Source organism: Protopterus annectens, chromosome 12.part0, assembly GCF_019279795.1.
Source record: "Protopterus annectens isolate FY-2018-M chromosome 12.part0, PAN1.0, whole genome shotgun sequence".
Lineage (NCBI taxonomy): Eukaryota > Metazoa > Chordata > Ceratodontiformes > Protopteridae > Protopterus > Protopterus annectens.
The window spans coordinates 1304415885-1304436235 of NC_056746.1; the positions used below are offsets into that span (position 1 = coordinate 1304415885).

A 20351-nucleotide genomic window follows, 5' to 3' on the forward strand; every position below is an offset into this window, starting at 1 on the left:
AACACAAGCAAACAAGGCAGAGGTCTGAACATACTAAAAAACCCTTCTAACGCAGTAGAAAATGAAACGGTTCCACTACCTTCTAATGCAGTAGAAAAAAATGCTTCCACTACCTTCCCTTAAGAAATAAGCAGTCTAGCAAACCAGCATACAGAAAATACTAAAAATGCAGTTAGGAGGTCAAGTACATGATAAAACAGAACAAGAGAACATACAAATGTTCCTCACATAGTTTTACCTTCCTTGTTTGCGGTTTCAAAAGTGTTTAACTATTAATTCACATTAATGCCCTGGTCAGCTTGAGCACTACACTAGATGGCTATGCAGAGAGAAATAGGAGAGAGAGAGACAGTGAAGGAAAAGGATGGCAGGGAATGCTATCTTCAGGTTTTAAATTAGCAAAGAATGATGGGAGAGTAGAAGGGGAAGAAGGATGACAGCAAATTATGATGAATGAAATTGTTTTGAAATCCTATGGATCTAACTGTGAAATAAAGGAGCCATCAGGAACAATCAAAGTTAGCAATGGAGTTTTAGATTGTTTTTTGTTTATTAAGCTTATGGCAAAGGTTGATTAAACAAAGATGTAGGACTCTAAAGTAAAATACTTAAATTTCCATTATATTAATGCTAAGAAGGACAGAAAATAAAAAGAAACAGAGTGGTATGGGACAGAGAGGGTGGAAAGAAACAGAAAAGATAGCAGCGGGGTGTATAGAAAAAGAAAGGAAGATGGGAAGAGGCAAAAGGTTTGAAGCTTGAAAAAGGTATGGCAGCTAGGGTAAAGCGTGGAGTGCTACAGCAGCTAGAGGGAGTGCAGCAAGTGATCAGGGGGTAAACCAGTCTAAGACCAAATACATTATATTCTCAAATGGCTCCTGGATTCTGATCTTTCTTCTTCCCTTTCTTTCTAAGTTCTGACATTCAACCCAAATAGCATAGGCTACTGCAATAATGATGAACATAGTACAGTTGTGTAAGTATACTTAGCATAACAGTAGGTGCTCAAATAGATTACTGCTTTAAAACACCCTCTCTCCCTCCCTCCCTCCATTCCTCTTCTTTTATTATAGTTTATATCAGGCAGGTTGTAAATATTTTGTCTTTCTCCTAGCACAAGCTTAGCTGGTAGGGGGAAGGGTCTATATTATATTCGCGAAAATCATGTTAAGTGAATACGAAAACACAGACACGTACTGCACAAACCGCGAATATGCTGAACGCACTAAAGCGCAAAATTCAAAAAGTCGAATCCCCATAGTCGGCCAACTCCACCTCCTATTACATACTGCCTACCCAAACAAAATAAATAAACCACATACATACACAAACCAAAACCCTACTTATAACCCTAAAGTAAAGCACCAAAACCCTACTTCTAACCCTACACTAAACTTTACATACATTACTATCTATGCACTTACCTTAACCTGCACCCTAACCCTAATGTCCGTAACTATCACACACTTACCCTACAGAGATATACCAAAACAAAATAAATAATCCACACACATACTTTAACAAAACCCTAATTCTAACCCTACACTAAACCTTACATACATTACCTATCGATGCACTTACCTTAACCCGCACCCTAACCCTAAGGTCCGTAACTATCGCACACTTACCTTTCGGAGCTATATCACAGACGGGCCAACAATGACATTTCGAATTTCACGGTTTTGGACATTCGGCATTTCCGTGGTTCGCGCAATAAGTGTCGCTCTTTTCGTATTCACGTAAAAGGACTTTCAAGCATCTAAATGGAACCCCTGGTAGGGCTTTAGACTTTCTTACTCTAAAGCAAGAAAGTTTTGAAGGTTTTGACACCCTATCCATTAACTTTATATGTCCTTCTCAAGCTGTTCAGCAGTTAGGGCATGTGGAAGGTACCCTACAGCTTTAGAAGCTGGCCAGTTGGTCCAGTTCAATTGGCAGGATATGACCCATATAGCTTAAGCTACTGCAACAGAGATCTAATGATGAATGTCACTGTTGTCAGTAGCACAACAGGTATCAAACACTCCTTTGGTGTTGGAAGACCAAAAGGCTCTAGGTTCTACTCTCATACCAGGTGATTGGATTGCTGAAATTATAATGCAGCATTAGGTAGGAATTGCAATCTTGAGTGTGTCATCCTTTAGATGAGACATAAAACCAAGGTTCCATCTTTTTGAGTTTTTGGTAGCTCAGGTGGATGTAAAAGATCCCACAGCACCTACTGAAAAGAGAAGGGGAAATTCCCTGATGCCCTGGCCAAATTTCCCCTAGTAGTAGAAATACCACCTCAGGTCTCCCATGAAAACAAGCCACTAGCCTAGTGGGACTAACTAGGTCAACAAAGGATAAATAAATTCAACAGACTTTTTTAACTGCTGCTAGAGCCTAACTAATGAAAACCAAAGCAAATAACTTGAAATATTAATTCTATGCAAGACTGGTGCTCTGTACCCTTGCATTTAAGAATTAGTGGCAGCAGGAGATCCCACCTCTCAGTTACATGGTCTAGAATAGAGAAGTCTTTTATATCCAAAGGTGCCTAGCTGGAAGGACATTTTATGGCGTCTCTCTTTGGATAAATTGCCACTACGTGGAGCTTTTGTTTTCAAGCCACAAATAGATAGACAATGCTTTTGCACAGATTGTTTTGACATTGAGTCCTCTGCTCACATTTTATGTACTGCCCATGAGCTACTGGATTCTGGACAGCTGTTCAATGATCATTTTGGATTCCTTTTTTGCTTCCTCTGGAAATATCTAAATGTTTATTTGGTGACTATGGTGTGCTATGGACTCTCATACTCAGAAGGACATATTTTTTTGGTTTCCTCATTGCTCCTGTTGTGGCAGGCCAGATGCTATGAGTACAGAACTTCCAAGACTTATTCTGTGCCATTTCTTATACTCAAATTGCAAACTTGGCTACTGAAGTGGGACATGGGGGATTTCATAGTGTGATTTGTTCTTTTTCATTGTTTAATTTATTTTTGTTTGATACTGCATGGTTTCTTACCACTAATTTTCATTATTGCTTAATGCTTTGGTCTGACACTCTTACTCAAGCTGTTGACTATCTCAATGAACTTGGATTAACCTCACTGTAGAGATGTACTTTTGTCTTGTTTTGTGCTGTCAGGTTACTCAGATACTGCCAGTAAAAGTGAATTAGGTACACTGCAGTCACATACATGGGCAGTGCTACAGAATATCATCTATGTTTCCATGATATCCTTCTCTTTTTCTAGGTGAGCTAGCACTACCAGGTGGTCTCCTTGCATTTCTGTATGGAGCTGTACCCATTTTCCACCCTAAACAGTCTCAACATGCACAGTAGGTTAAACTACAGGAAGCATCTTAATCCAATACAAGTGATGCAGCTAAAGAAGATAACCAATGATAATCTTACCTATGTATGATCCGGACAGAGTCCATAACCGGATGTTGCAGTCATAGCTGGCAGTGACTATCAGCTTAAACCTATCAACATACTCAACCTGGACTATGGCCCTGAGGTGTCCCCTCCACGAACACAGCAGCTCTGGAGGAACTAAAGTGGCTGTCCAGCCATCTTGAATCTGTAAAAGAATACAGAAAAGACAAAAAACTATAAACTGTTTATAAATTTTAGTAGAAAATGGCATTTGTCCTACTATTTATATTTGCTACTCTATTATGGCAGTCCACAGCATGTACAAGAATCTTATTTCATACATTTTAAACATAAATATTTTGTAGACTTCACTTCAAGTGCCATCTCATATCAACTCAAAATTATCTCTTTACTGACTTAGAGGAAATAAATTAACAGAATACCTCAAGTCTCTTATCTGTAAGAGCTGAGAAAGAGGAGATAGCAAAGGCCTGGAAAAATAGGAAAATAACATTAATTGAGGACCATGAAAGGGAAGACCACCATAGTGGGTGGTAGAAGAAAGAAGCTGCACATTCTGAGGGTTCATGTTTGTTCTGAATTCACAAACAAATCAGAAGACATTAAACGCATGTGGCACGTCATTGTTAAAGCTATTCTCTAAACCATGTAGTAGTAGTGTAAACAAAGACAACCCATAACAGAATACAAACTCTTTCTAACTAATTGTAATAAATAATTTTTAAAGGCAGACTGCAATGGTTCATTGCATTAGCAAGTGTTCTTTCACTACATCAGTACTTGTTTTATGAAGTCTATTATTTTATAGTCGCATGCAAGTTACAAAAGAGGTTAGAAAACAAAATAGTAAATAACCACATGCCCTCAATTAATTAGCATTTCATTTATGACACAGAACACAACCGTCTCATCACAAACATATCCACAGTTTTCATAGTGGCTCTCGCATTTTAAGCAATGATATATGTACACATACATTAACAGATAAATAACATATTTCATTATTTTCATGCATTAAACATTACATACATGTCTTCTTTTTAACAATTATTCCTTCCAACATTATATAAAATCCTCAATTCCTGTCTTCCCTTAAACCTCACTTTTCCTCTTGAACATTATTCTGTACATATTGTTCCCACAAATTACATTTATTTCTATGTAATTTGCTCCTTCCCTTTTCTAAAGATCCCACTTCAAGCTCTTTTACCTCCTTTACAATATTCAGTATTTCAGTTAGAGTTGGTTTTGAATTCCATTTTCCTAGTATCTGTTTTTCTTTGGAAGCCAGAAGAATTAAATACAGTAAGGCTTTACTACATCAGGGGAATTCAGATCTCATATCCAAGCTCAAAATAATCATTTTCTTTTTTAGAACCATTTGCGGTCATCATCATCATCATCAGCCCCATTTTTCCCATTTTCTTTCTACATGGAGTCAGGGTATCATGTTAACTGTCGACAACTCTCTCGAGTCAGTGCCACATTCCTGCCTTCAGGATATTTGTGGCCATGTATCCTGTAGGGAATGTTTAAAATCTGCTAGCTCTTCCCATTCCAAAAATATCCCCCTAATTATTTCTGTATTTCCTATTACACCACCAGCATTTGCTATCTACCAGAGGATAATATTTCTGAAGTCTGCTTGAGGTATAAAAATAACTATTCAAACACTTCCAAACAAAAAAAGAAGTTATGTCTTACCATAACGTTCCATCTGAGTTGTTGATCTTCTTCCAGTCATCACTGATGGGGTTCGGTTCTGAGCCCTCGAAACCGAGTCGGCCTAATACCAAGCTTGCGTACACCAAAAACTCTCGAGCTAAGCTGCTACCCACAATGCCTTTCTCCCAGTTACATCAGATCGAGTTTGCATGCAACATATAGAAGAAAACAGAAAATAGAGGCCATTTCTGGGCAGAAACCCTGAAACACCACAAGGACCCAGAAGATCCACCAGGAGTCTTTGATGGGGGACGGTGGGAGGGTGTGATGACTGGAAGAAGATCAACAACTCAGATGGAACGTTATGGTAAGACATAACGTCTTTATCTGAAGTTGTTAATCTTCTCCCTATTCAACACTGATGGGACAGAATCCCAAGCTACTTGGAGAACCTGAGTGGCCCCTATGGAAGAACATTCCTGAGAACCATTGAGCCGAAGGCCGCTTTTCCCCTGGAGACCAAATCCAATTTGTAATGCTTGGTGAAAGTATGGGGTTTAGCCCAAATGGCTGCTGCACAAATGTCATCCATGGAGGCCCTGGAGTGATAGGCAACCAAAGTTGTGATGGCCTTAGTTGAATGAGCTTTGATTTGAACAGGTTTAGATTCATTCGCCAGGAGGTATGAAAAGGTAATTCAATCTCTGAGCCATTTTGATAAAGTAACTTTTGATACAGCACATCCCATTCTTTTACCAGAAAAAGAAATGAAAGGTTGGACCGACTTGCGGAAGGACTTAGTCCTGTCCAGGTAGAAGCGTAGCTGTCTATGTACGTCCAATGAATGTAGACAGTATTCTCCCTTGTTGGAATAATTTGGAAAAAACACAGGAAGCTCAATGGACTGGTTTGTCTATTCTCATCCACCACAGGAGATCTTGTTTGTAGGAATTGGTGATGAGGATCTGTGAGTTCAGAGGATGGAGACTGGATATCCACTGGGACAAAAGGAGCCATTGTAGTAATCACATATTCAGTCTTGCTAGGAGGACAATTGGGATAGCTACCGCCATAGACCTTAGAGCCTGTAGAACTTCCCTTGCAGACACCTTCCTCCGATAGAGTATCACTTGTACTTGTAACTTTAATCTCTGAAGTCTGTGAGGAGGAAAAGAGACTTGGCTTGTTTGAGTACTGAATACTGCTCCTATAAATTTTAATTGTTGGGTGGGATGAAAGTTGGATTTTTCCCAGTGTATTGTGATGCCTAGGAACTCCGCCAGTGCTAGAGTGTAGTGGAGGGCTCTGACCAATAGGCGCTTGATGAGGGTGGAGAGGAGTCAGTCTTCTATATATGGAAACACCTGGAATCCCTGAAGTCTCAGATGAGCTGTCACCACAGCTAGTCATTTCGTGAGCACTCTGGGGGCCGTTGAGAGACCGAATGGCAGGGCTCTGAATTGGTAATGATTGGCTCCCAGACTGAAGCGAAGGAGACTCCTGGAGTGCTTGCCCATTTTGATGTGGTGATACGCATCCCCGGAGGTCTATCGAGCACATCCGCACACCCTCCAGAAGAAATGGGAGAATGGATTGTATCGTGACCATGCGGAATTTGGTCTGAACTACTAATTTGTTTAGTTGGCTGAGATCCAGAATGGGTCTCCAGTCCCTGGTCTTTTTGGCACCAAAAAGAATCTTGAGTAAAAACCAAATCTGCACTGGTCTGAGGGGACTTGTTGGATGACTAGTTTTAGACACAGCTTTCTTATTTCTGAAGCTGCCTCTTCCCTTTGACTGGGTGGAACATCGGAAAGGCATTTTGGAGGTCTTGGATAAGAGATTAGAGGGATGTAATAACCTCTGGAAATTATTCTCTGCACCCACTGATAATTTGTAATAGAGTGCCAGGCAGCTTGGTGGAGAGAAAAACGAGCCCCGACTGCTTCCAGAGGAAAGCAATCGGGCAGTGCTTCAGGAGCACGGATATGGTCGTCCAGAGAAAGAATCTATGGAGTCCTGATTTCAGGGACCCCCTCTGCCCCGAAAGGGGCATCTTCCATTATTGGAACCCCCTCTGCCTCTGGGGGAGTCCTCACCACGTGCACTACAGAAAGGGCCTTGAGATTTTTTGTGCCATATCTTTCCACTCCTCTGGTTCCTGGAAAAAGAGCGCTGAGGCTTGGAAAAACGTAGGCCAATGACAGACAAGGTTTTTTCATCTTGCTTGCACCTGGCTAATGTGTCTTTCACTTTAGAACTGAACAGATCGGTCAGTTCGATAGGGGCATTCAAGAAGGAAGACTTAAAGGAGTCCGCAAGGTCACAAATGCACATCCAGGCATGGCGTCTCATAACTATACCTGCACCCGCAGCTCTAGCCGCCCCTTCGGTTGCATGGAACAGCAACCTCATGGACGAGTTGGAGATTGACTCTAGGGTAGCAAGCTGGGAAGCAACTTTATCACGTGCCCTGTCCAAAACTTGATCCACGATGGTTCCAGAGAGTTCAGAGATGAGATCTCTTTGGAGCCTCGTAAAATGTGCCAAGTAATTCAGAGACCTGACAGCAAAGGTCGCTGAAGCAAAAACTCGCTTCCCTAATCTGTCCACCACCCGGGGCTCTCTGTTGGGCGGATGGATAGCAGGGTTTTCCTTGGCAAGGTTCTTTTTTGTGGCAGCCGCCACCACCATAGCTTCTACTGTTAAGCCTCTAGACCAAAGGGGCTGTTCTTCTGGAGGGGAGAGTATCTTGTCTGGTTTCCGGAGAATGGCTTCATCGGTATCAAGGTTCTTCCATGCCCGCTGCTCGATGAGCTTGACTAACCTCATCGGCAGGGGGGGGCACCCAAGAAGTAGAGGGCCAAGAGCGGAAGGCCTGCAGGAATACAGATTCCTCCGAGGAAGGGTTGGAGGGCTTCCAGTCACCCCTCTGCCTCAAAATTTCCAGGATGTCTCCAAAGGAGACATCATCAGGGGGTGACCGTGGGGACCCTTCCCCATCATCGTAGTCCATATCCTTAGTGAGGGACTCCTCCAGGGAGTCCATGTGTTTCCTCTTACACATCCATTTCCGAGGTGGTTCTTCAGTGGGAGCATCTGAAGAAGACTCAGAAAGGAGGTTACCCTGTACAGGGGTTTCCTGAGGCTTGCACTCTCGGTGTCTGGGGTGGGGTGGCCTGTGATAGCTGCAGCTCAGAAGGAGCGGGGGGAAGGTCCGACATAGGAGGAGCACTTCACGAAGCAAGCACCCTCTCCATCACCCGGAAGGCAGGCCCGTCCAAAAAGGAATGGGAGCCCAGAACCGAGGAAGACAATCTCGGAACGGGGGTCACACCCCACTCCGCGTGGCCCACTTCCGGGGACGGATCCTCAAGCAAAACTGGGGCGGGAGTCACCCCCGGATCTGAAGACAGAACTAATGAAACAACTGGAACTGTACCTGGAGCTGGGGGTTCCACCCCCCAAGCATGTGATTGAGGAAGGGGTGGTTCTGAAGGAACCGAAACCCAAAGGGGCCTCGGAGCCTCAGAGAAGGTCACTGTTGGCGCCGAGGAGAGGAGTCCTCCCGCAGATGTTGGAGCTACGGGCCTCGAAACCGAAGGGTCCAAGGGAGCAGAATACGTGGGAGTTGCAGGGGCAATGGACCCAAAACCCGGAGTGGGATGGGTTTTAGGAAAATTTGTAATCCCTCTAGCTGTCAGCAGTTGATCGAACAGGCGCACCACATCCAGTTCAGACAGACCCCTGGTGGACCTTACCGAGACTCCTGAGGGGGAGTCAGGTTGGTCCAAAAAGGGGCTAAAGGCTTGTCCTGAAAACGGATCCAAAGACTGGGAGTACTGGACCTGTGGTGTAGTAAACATCGGCACTGAGAATTCCAGTTTTGAAACAAGCAAAAGGGGGACTAACGGTGCCGAGAAAGGACTTGAAGCTGAAGGAATAGCTGGAGTGGAAGTCATTATTGGCTCCACAGAGGTCGTCAGTACCAATCTGGGAACGGAGATGGGAGATGTCGGTGCTGAAGAAATGGCAGGCAATAAACCTGGAGCCGAAATCACAGTCGGAACAGTAACAGTCGGAGCAGAGGGTGACGCCAATGTGGAAGTCATCGCAATGTCTGTAGAGACCACTGGAGCGGAACTCGGAGCCAAGGAGGTCGGAACCGAGGAGGCAATCTTGTGCTCCATGGAAGTCTTATGGGCCTTGTGCTTATGAGGCTTGCCCTTATCACCAGCTGGTGAAGAAGGGTCAGAATGAGGACTTTTTTTGTCCTTAGATGGAGGGGTTGAGACCTACGATGCAGAAGGAGCCTCAGAAAAAGGAGAAGGAAGCAGGCCTTTCAAAATAAGTTTATTCCTTCTTTCATTCAGCATCCGCTGACTGAAACTGACACAAATCTGACAGGGAGGTTTCACAGATAACTGTGGAAACCCCAGACAATATACACATTCCTCATGCAGGTCGCTACTGGGGAGTTTACCATTTCAGGAAGTGCAATGCTTAAACCCCGAAGTCCCTTTCTTTTCAGACATACTCAGAAAAAAAAATTCAACAATCCAAAAAGGTATAGAGAAGGAAAGAAGAGAAAATACCAACAATGGTATTAAGAATACCACAAGGGTAAAGAAGGGCGTTACCAACAATGGTAAAAGGAAGATACCCGTGGGTAGAGCTGTTAAGATAAGTAGGTATAAAAGAGTTTTTGAGAGAAAAAAAACACTTATAAAATATTGAAAATCTTGAAAAATACAACATTTAGCTGGAGAGCTCATTGAAATGCTGCTATATGGCTGTGCGGCAAACGAGATCTGAGGTAACTGGGAGAAGGGCATTGTGGGTAGCAGCTTAGCTCGAGAGTTTTTCGTATATGCGAGCTTGGTATTAGGCCGACTCGGTTCCAAGGGCTTGGAACCGAATCCCTATTAGTGATGAATAGGAAAAAGATTAACAACTTCAGATTAAACATTTTGGACTTTGTTGCATACTTAGAAGCATTCAGATGTCCTCCCATTGTACCTTTATATATAACCTTTCCATTCTCTGTCTTCCAATTTTTTTCTACTTCTGATTGATTCTTATAATTACCTTGCAGTATGTTATATGCCCTATTATCATTTTTTTAAAAGCAGCTTCTGTTCTAGACTCAACTGAAAACTGTACCAGAGCTGGTCTTTCACTTGGCACTCTCCCTATCCCTTTGGTAACTTTGTTATTAATCCCTGGTAGGGAAGGTAGTCAATAAACTGCAGTCTAAGCTTCTGCTTGGCCTCATCCAATCCCTTCTTTCTCTAGTGATTTGCTCCATACACATCGGTTCACTTGCTAATTTTTTTCCAGTAAATTTCAGCCTCCTCTTGCCTATTTTCTATAACCCTGCCTGCAGTCACCCTATTGGTAAAATCTCCTATCTCTACTCCCATATTGGCTTAGTTCTTAAAATACTTTCTGCTATTTTGTGAATATAATATTAAATATAATATTCTGAACAGTTGTTGTGACTCTGCTTAAGGACCTACATCCATCTTACTCTCAATATTTCTCAAAACCCTCCACCCATTTCATCATCTTCCATTTCTACTTTAATTTATAACCTTCTGTGTAGCTCTGAAGTATCCCGTCAAATTAAATAATCCTAAACCACCTTGTTCCTGAGCTTTGGCATATTGGTCAGATGTACAATATCCCTGGCAGGATACATCACATTTATTAACATTACTGCAGCTATAATCTAATGATGAATGTGTAATGTAATGTAACACCTGAGTTAGTATATTTAACACTACTGACAACAGCAGCTTTTAGACAGCTTGCTGATAACTTCTAACCTGATTGAACTTTCATCCATGAGATGGCACACCCCCAATCCGAACCCTGTGCCAATCAAAATATAAATGCATGGGATAACATGAAAGCAACACACAACAGCAATGAGTCATACAAGGCTCAGTACTGATGTCATAGAGAATATGCCTTTGAATCACATTATGTAATCTGCAAACGTTATCAATTTGCACCATATGCATTATGCACCGTCAACTTGCTTGCAGTTGTTTCCTACATTTTTGTTCCACTGATCATTGTTTCCTCTTGTAGAAAATTTTGCCCTTCAAAATTCTCTTTTAATAGAAAACAAAGGACATACCTAATATCTAATACCTCCTATGGTCATAAATCATGTTACCTGTGAGTTATAATGTGCACCATAAAGTCTTCCTTTACTGCCAATACTGCAAATCCTCTCTGCACAAAACAGAGGCTACATCTTTGTATAGCTTGCCTTTTCTACTATGAATAAAGTTAAACCTGCATGCTACAACTTCTAATGCTTATCTCATCTGACAGAAACACTGAGTTAAGTTAAACATTTCTCTTGTCAGAGATTCCCCTTATGGTTTCCTGTTGTCCTACACTCATTTCCCCTACTCTAAACAAATACGTGTTTGCTTATACCAGCCCCTTATTTACCCAAGTGTTGTATTTTTCTTTCATTCATGTTTAATGTATATTAACTATATGGATAGAAAAAAAATAACAGTATACAAAAAAAACTTTACTATACTTAACACTTCCTTTCTAGTCTGCCCATTTCTCTTCAGAAACAATTCAATCCTTTATATTTTGTCATTACTTTTGTCACAGGGATTCATCTATACCCGCCTCATGGGCTAATACATGAATCCACTTTACCTGTCCTCCATCTCCATCTTATGAAAGTTTATTCTATACTTTACCATGGTCTCATTTTTAGAACACCTCTCCCATGTTGCATCTTACCTTGCCATCTACTAATCCTGTGTGCCACTCCCTCATCTGTGATGCACATAACAATCTTATATCGTAAGTACATCTTTAAACATATTCCCTATCTTTCCTACACACACACACACACACACACACACACACACACACACACACACACACACACACACACACACAATAAAAGAAATACAAATTACTGCCTTCTTCGGATCGTGTAATCAAAATGATATGAAACTGTCTATTGTGTGGTAATGGTTAGATGGATCCCTAACTACTCCTGAGTTTACGTCAGTTAAACTACAATAAGATAAGATCAGTGGTGCTACACTCTAGCCAGTTATTTCCAAATTTATTACATTACATTTTATGCTGAAATCAGGGACTAAGCATAAACATAAGATAAAAAAAAAATATATATATATATATATATATATATATAGTTTTTTTTTCACTGTGAGAACCTTCTCTGAATCGGTCTCCAGAGCTGTGGACGAGGGTAAGGAGGTCCACACAGCCTATCTGGACCTCGCCAAGGCCTTCGACACCATCCCCCACTCTGGAATTATAGATAAACTTACTAAGCTGGGCATAAATCCCTACGTCACTCAATGGGTTGCCAACTGGCTTACTGACAGAACCCAGACTGTAAAAGTAGCCGACTCCAAATCCAGCTCCAGACAAGTGACAAGTGGAGTACCTCAGGGTTCAGTCCTGGGACCACTCTTGTTTGGCATCTACTTCTCTGAAGTACAGGCCAAAACTAAGGGACTCTGGCTAACAAAGTTTGCAGATGACTGCAAACTGGGAGCCATTATTGAATCCCCAAATGATGTGGATATTCTACAAAAGGGGCTTACAGAAACAGATGCCTGGTGCCAGAGCCATGGGCTCAAGCCTAATGCCAAGAAATGTATAGTCATTCCCTTTGGAAAAAAACATGTACCCATGAACTACCACATAGGTGGCAGGACACTAAACATCGAAAGTGTGATGAGAGACTTAGGGACACAAGTGGACAGTGGTCTCACTTTCGATAACCACATCGCCACAACAGTCAGGAAATCCTTCTACATGGCACACCTCATCACTAAGGGCTTTTCATCCAGAAAAAAGGAGGTCATTGTCCCACTGTACTCATCCCTCATTAGACCCATTATAGAGTATAATGCCCCATTTGGTATGTACCTCACAAGACATCTGCAACAACTGGAAAGGCCACAAGACATCTGCAACAACTGGAAAGGCCACAGAAATACCTCACTAAAAGAATCACAGGCCTAAAGCAGATGCCATATGCTGACCGTCTAAAAAAACTCCAGCTATACTCTGTGGCATATCGTCTACTCAGAGGCGATCTCTGCTTAACATACAAGGCCATGTCAAACCCTGAGCTGTTGGACATGCTCCACTTAAAGAAATCCCAATCCCTCAGAGCCACACGCTCCAGGGATCTAAACCTTATCATCACAATGAACAAAACATGCTGGAGGGATAGGTTCCTGACCCAGAGACTCCCCATACTCTGGAATAGACTGCCCATACATGTCAAGCAGAGCACCTCATTGGCCCTCTTCAAAAGGAACCTTGATAATTGGATGGGAGATAGGAAATTCACCCAAGGGATCATGTCAGTCGCCTTGCTAGACATGGGCCCAGAGAAGTAAATATTGTGGGGAAAAAATTTCCAGGGAATTGTTATGGCTAGGCTTGCATAGGCCTTAGGGCCGATAGCCTAGTACCAACCTATGAACCAATCAAGTTGAATACAGTGGTGGGTCCCATGGCAGGTGGTTATAAGACTGTGACTGATGTTCAGAGCTTGCACAAAGAAGATCTAATAAGGCTGCACAAAGAGTTCCGTGGGAGTAGTTGATGTCTGTGATTGAATGAGCAGGCACAGAGCTGGACACTTACACTGCAGCAGCTAAACACTGTGCTAGGAAGGTGAATGAGATCTTAAGTTCACATGTGATGACTACAGAACAATTACAACAGGAAAATACTGATTCAATTTAGTTGTGATAGGATAGGAGTAGCTGATGGGTAGAAAAACAGATCATGAGGACACTGCTTGAATTAAAATATTTGACTCACTAGTGTTCTAGAAAAGGAGGAAGGTTTTTACTGTGTTACTTTTATTCAACAAAACCTGAAATCTTACCCTGGTTTGTAGAACCAAATAATAAGAGTATGCTCACTGTGTGTTTGTTACACTTTTCATGCTGAAATCAGGGAATAAGGGACTACAGCTGGCCATGGTAGGGATATTTTGTCTTGTGAATTATAAAATTAAAGATAAAGTGCTAACATTGTGATAATCTGGGAAGATATACAAGGGAAGATAAATGCATATTTATATTTTTTTCACGACGACTGTTGTGTGCGAAGAAGGAAAAAGTGGGAAATTTTTCTATATATAACAGAATGTAGAGTCAGGAGGATGAAGTTCTGCTATTGTATCTCGTACTGCTTATAGTGCATTTTCCTTTCAGATATTACTTTTATTGACTCACAAGAAGCTTTGCTTGCTATAAAAGAGTATGGCCCCAGATTTTCAGAGGATGTTTCACAAGTGAAGGGAGTTATGTCATGTGAATCAGATGAAAATAACATGACTATAACAACTAAAATAGCACTTTTGTAAATAGTTTGGTTTATAGTTTATTGTTGTTAAGTTTGTTGATGTTATTCTTATGTCTTCACTCATCCACCGTTTCTATGTTTTTTGGCTAACAAATGATGTAATTGGAGTTATTATATTTTTAAAAAAAAATTTTTTGAATAAAGATTATGAAAAAAAATTCTGGCTTAGGTTAGACTTAATTTACTGAAATGACTAGTTGAACAAGAGGCTTTTTCAATTTTTCAGGACTAGAATGATGCAGTTAACAACAATTATTGAAAACTGTAGAGCATCCAGAGGATGATTAAAGTTGTTAGACAATACTAAGTTTCAGTATATAATTATTTAATTATTATGTAGTGCACTGAGCGCTGTGATTACACTCCGATATTCACGAAAGACAAACCAGTTAAGTGCTAAAGTGGCCCGAGATCCAACCTTAACAAATGTTAAGCACCCCCTAATGAAGTTTTTAAGGTCAGGTCTCATGCTAGACAGTAAAATCTGCCTGTACTGATCAGAAAATGACAGCGGCAAAACAAAAGATTCATCCACAGGAATAAGGTGTCCTTTCCCCCAACAAACTTGGAAACTTGCTGGAACAACAGGATATGTGTTTGCCTGCATGTTCTGATACCACCTGTGAAACTCAAATGTATGTCATTATTTAATAACTTCAATCCTCATTGGTTTGTCCAAAAAACAAGTTTTGTGAGGAACAGACCAAAACTATGAAGCAATAATCTGTTTTTTTTTTTTTTTGCAAAAATCTGGACAGCTGAGAGGCATGAAAGATGACTGTAAACATAACTGACTACATTACACTGGCTTTCTGACAGCAAATGTAAGTGCTTATGGCTTTGAAAGTTGGCAAAACGCTTAGGATTTTTCCCCTATTTTACTGTAACTAGTAGTACATGGAACAGATAAAGCTCCATGCACTACAAAGAATTATGATTGTGTCACCGATGATAACCTATTATTATGTGTTCTCAACATGGATGCCACGATTCACCTATTGAGCTTCACACTCAAGGTGAAATTCTTGGCATTCATGTCTTGAACACATAATAAACAGGTTATAATCGGTGACCCGATCATAATCTTCTATGTAATACAATGCTTGATAGTGATTATTTGCTGAATATTTGTTAATTAATATGCTGATATGTACTGTACACTGTGTCAACTATGATGTGAGATCCTGTCATTAAGCAAATTAGCACGTAATTTAAACTTCACAGAAACGTTTGACTGACCCAAGATTGTAGCCACTATTATAATGAAAGGACTTGGTTTAGATATTGCATTGCATGTGACCAATATAATAATATTGTGTTGGTCAGTATACTGGTTATGTACATCATATCTCAATTTAGTCTTAGAAAGCACTGTGATATGTGTTTAATAAATATTTGCTGATTAAAATTTGAGCTACATTGCAATACTGGGACAAATGGGGGTGTGATACCATGTGATTGGGGTGGATTAGTAGGTAATTTTATTTTTGTATATAATTTTACTTTTTTAGTATAGGTTGTTTGACCTAAAGTTGTAGCCAATATTATACTGGATGGAAATGGGTTAGATGTTGCATGACATGTGACAAAGATGATATGAATGCTGGAAAATCTTCCAGCAGTAATGTTCTAAATGATGACTTCTAGGTTATGGGTTATTTAATGGAGTAAAATGAAGGACCATCACTGAACTGCAGCTGAAGGCAACAGAGAGGGTACTATGAACACACACATTAATTTTCTGGGCTACTCAATGACATCTGGCAGTTTTGCTCATTGCAGGATAACTGTGAGAATAGTTTTGTCTACCTGGCTGGGTAATCTTATTTTTGCTCTGTGTAGTTAAAATAAGGATAAGGTGCAGCTGTTTGATAAGATTTAATTTTTTTAAAACACCCTTATTGAATTATCACTTGTGACATAGGCAAACTTACATTTATAGAAAAGTAATCAAACCATATTAATAAATTCACATTTGCAAACATTATAATTCACATTTATTGCTATATATCCTATCCTAAGCAACATTACATAAATTATTCAATTCTGGCCTTATATTAAACCTCATTCCTCTTCCAAACATTTTCTGCATGTATTGCTCCAAAAATTTCCATTTTTTTCTATATAATTTACTCTTACCCTTTTCTGAAGATCCGACTTTCTGTTATTTTATCGGTTCCACTTCATATCATCGAATTATCATTTCATTGAATTGCAAACCATCGAGACCAAATCGTCGAAAACCCATTTAATCGAAAACTCATTTCATCGAATCTCAAATCATTGAAAACTATGAAGCAACTACAAATAACATTCCACAATGTTTTTACTACATTTATGCAGGGGGGCAAGCCCCCCTGCACCCCCCACACCCCCCATAATTAAATATACCAACTCCAAGGTCGCACTACAGTGGGGTTAGGAAATTACCTTTTTCCCCCACTGTAGTGCAACCTTGGAGTTGGTATATTTAATTACGGGGGTAAGGGGGCTTGCCCCCCTGCATACACATAGTAGAAAGTGTCTGGGATGTTATTTGTAGTTGCTTCATAATTTTCAATGATTTGAGATTCGATGAAATAAGTTTTCGATTAAATGGGTTTGCGACGATTTGGTCTCGATGGTTTGCAATTCGATGAAATGATAATTCGATGATATGAAGTGGAACCATTTTATCTCGGTTACAACGCTACTTAAAGTATAGTTGGTTTAGATTTTGATTTCCATTTTCTAGTAATTCCTTCTTTGGCATTCACCAGAATTAAACTTAATAAGGCCTTATTATGTCTGGGCAATTCAGATCCTGTTGTTGTGTCTTTCGGCTTTTCCCGGTTAGGGGTCGTCACAGCGGAACTCCGGTCCGCTAATGATTGGCAGTAGATTTTTACGTGCCGAGTTGCCAGCTCTGACGCACAACCTTCAACGAAGGTACGCCCATTCACGCATGTCTACACACAGAAGACGCTCTAGCTGAGAATCGAACAGGACAACGTCTTACTGTGAGGCGACATCTCTACCGCAGCACCACCACCGCAGTACAGTTCAGATCCTGTATCCCCGCTCAAAAAAATAATTTCCTTAGTTACACTCATTTGCTTGCTCGGTATTCCTGACAGAGTACTCTGTATCCTCGCTCAAAAAATAATTTCCTTAGTTACACTCATTTGCTTGCTCGGTATTCCTGACAGAGTACTCTGTAGGGAATTTTTAGTGTCCCAACTCATTACACTCCTAAAACATATGTTCCTGGTTCTCTCTTCTTTCTTATCATACCTCCAACATTTGCCATCTATGTGAAAAATTCTTTAAAGTCTGCTTGGGGTATAAAAGTATCTATGTCAACACTTTCAGACAAAAATCCTAAATCTTCTAGATTTACTTTCATATTTCGGAGCCAAACATATGTCCTTCCATTGGTTTTTGAGAATTGCGTATCTACTCTGTCTTCCCGATCTTTTCTGACCTCTTTTGAATGATTTTTACAGTTATGCAATATTTTATATGCCCTACTAATTATCCCTTTTTAACAACAGCTTATGTTCTAGATTCAACTAAAAACAACCAGTCGAGGTTTTTCATTTAGGATTCCCATATCCCTTTCTCTTTGTCTATACCCTGATATCAATCGCTGATAGCTAAGGGAATCACTAGCATGTAATCTGGGTCTATATTAAAATAGCGAAACCTCACATGCGAACAGGTAAACGTTGACACATAAATAGCAAACCACGAAAACACCAAACGTCCTGAAGTGCGAAATTCAAAATATCGAATTGCCATAGTTGGCCAACCCCACCGCCTGCTATGTACTACCTACCCAAACAAAATAAATAATCCACACTTCCCCATATCTACACATCACCAATATATCCCATATCCTAATCAAAAATTTACTACACACAAATGTATCTAACTATAAACAAACAACACTCAACTACGGGAAAAGTATAATTTACGTATACATTCAGCTACACAACTATATTACTTTACATACACTTAACATAACCCTACTTCTAACCCTAAAGTAAAGGTTGCATGTATTACTATGTATGCACTTACCTTAACCCGCACCCTACCCTAATGTCTGTAACTACTGCACATTTACGTTAGGGAGCTATACCGGATAAGGGCCAACTATGACGATTTGGTATTTCGAATTTCGCGCTTCAGGACGTTCAGTGTTTTCGTGGTTCACTATTTATGTGTCGACGTTTAGGTATTCGCGTAAGTGAGGTTTTGTTATTTTAATATAGACCCTCTAATCCAAATTTCTTCGTGGCCTCTTCCCATTCTATTACCTTTCCTTCTCTAGTTATTTGTTCAAGTACACTGGTTTCTTTGCCATCTTCCTCCAATAAATTCCGGCCCCCTCTTGTCTATTTTCTGTACCACTACGTGCAATCATCCCTATCAGCAGAATCTCCTTTTTTCATTCCCATGTTGGCTTAGTTCTTAGTATATTTTCTGCTACTTTATGGATATAATATTCTGTATAACTGTTGTTATTTTCCTTAAGGATCTGTGTCCAAAATCCCATACTTTACTTATTTCTTGAATTACTCCCTCTCGCTTCATCATCCCTTTCAAGTATGAATTGCAGCTTTCTGCTTATGTTATATACAGCAGCTTTAATTGTGTAGATCTAAAATATCCCTTCAAATCAAGTACTCCTAAACCTGTTTGTTCTATTGAGAGGATTAACTTATCCCACTTGACTCTTGCCCTCTTCCAACCCAAATAAAATCCTTCAACTCTTTATTAATTGCTATCCACAACTTCTCTGGTTGTTAAAATATGTCTGATCTGTGTATAAAACTAAGGCAACTAAAAGCACTTTTACTGCTTGTATCTTACTATCCATATCCATAGGCAATAGTTTCCAGTTTCTCAGTTTCTAAATTCTCTGACCACATATGCTTAGCTGCCATAATTGAATCCTTTTTAATCCATATGCCTAAATATGTCATTGTATAATGTCCCCATAAATATGGGTATTGCTGGATCAATTCATGTGTAGGTACATAGTTTATAGCTATAGCCTTTGTTTTATCTTCATTAATTTTATATACCGAAAAAAGAAGACGAAGAAAATAAAACGGAACAGTCTTAGAATACTCCACAACACTGAGATGTCCTTTTCTGGTTCCATTGGATACAAAATAATATCATCTTCAAATAATGCCAACTTTTCCTAAATACCATACTAATTATATCCTTGAAATTCTGAGTCCCTTATATTTTTTGGCAAAGTTTCTAATTATAATGCAAATAACAATGGGGAAACAGGACACCTCTGCCTAGTTTCTCTGTTCAGATACAACTTATCACAGAGGAACCCTCCCACTTTGATTTTTGCCTCTGATCCCTCATATATCCTTCCAATTAACCTTATTATTGTATTAGGACATGCAAATGCTTCCACTGCCCTACTTTTAAAATACAAGCTTAGTCTGTTGAATACTTTCTCAATATCAAGACCCACCAATAACAACAGTATTTTTTTTACATTCTGATTTTCTCTGGATCATAACTGTTCTATTAATGCTGTCAAATATTTGCTTGCCCTCCACAATACCACACTGGTCCATATTTATCACTTTTGGCATCACCTTTCCCCTTCCCTTAGCCATTATAGACATAAACAGTTTATAGTCATGGTTTAAAATTGAAATGGGCCTATATGAAGCTGGATCAGATGGGTGTTTACCATATTTAGGTATTACAGCCACCACAGCCTTTTTCCAGAATGTTGGTGCCTCCCCTCCTTTTAAAATACTGTTAAACAAAACCTTCCAGATCTTTATCACTTTCTTCCCTCCTAGCATCCACACTTCCACTGGCATACCATTTATTCCTGGAGACTTTCTTTTAGATTGGTTATACATCAACA

At 40.2% G+C, this 20351-nt stretch overlaps 1 protein-coding gene across 1 annotated transcript in view; it reads right to left on the minus strand.

Moving 5' to 3' along the window:
• Positions 1 to 20351, minus strand: part of EFCAB8 (EF-hand calcium binding domain 8) — a 3728836-nt gene that overhangs the window by 687065 nt on the left and 3021420 nt on the right. Inside the window, exon 31 of the mRNA XM_044089017.1 lies at positions 3407 to 3575. Within this exon, the coding sequence (XP_043944952.1) occupies positions 3407 to 3575 (169 nt within the window). The remainder of the gene's footprint in view (positions 1 to 3406; positions 3576 to 20351) is intronic.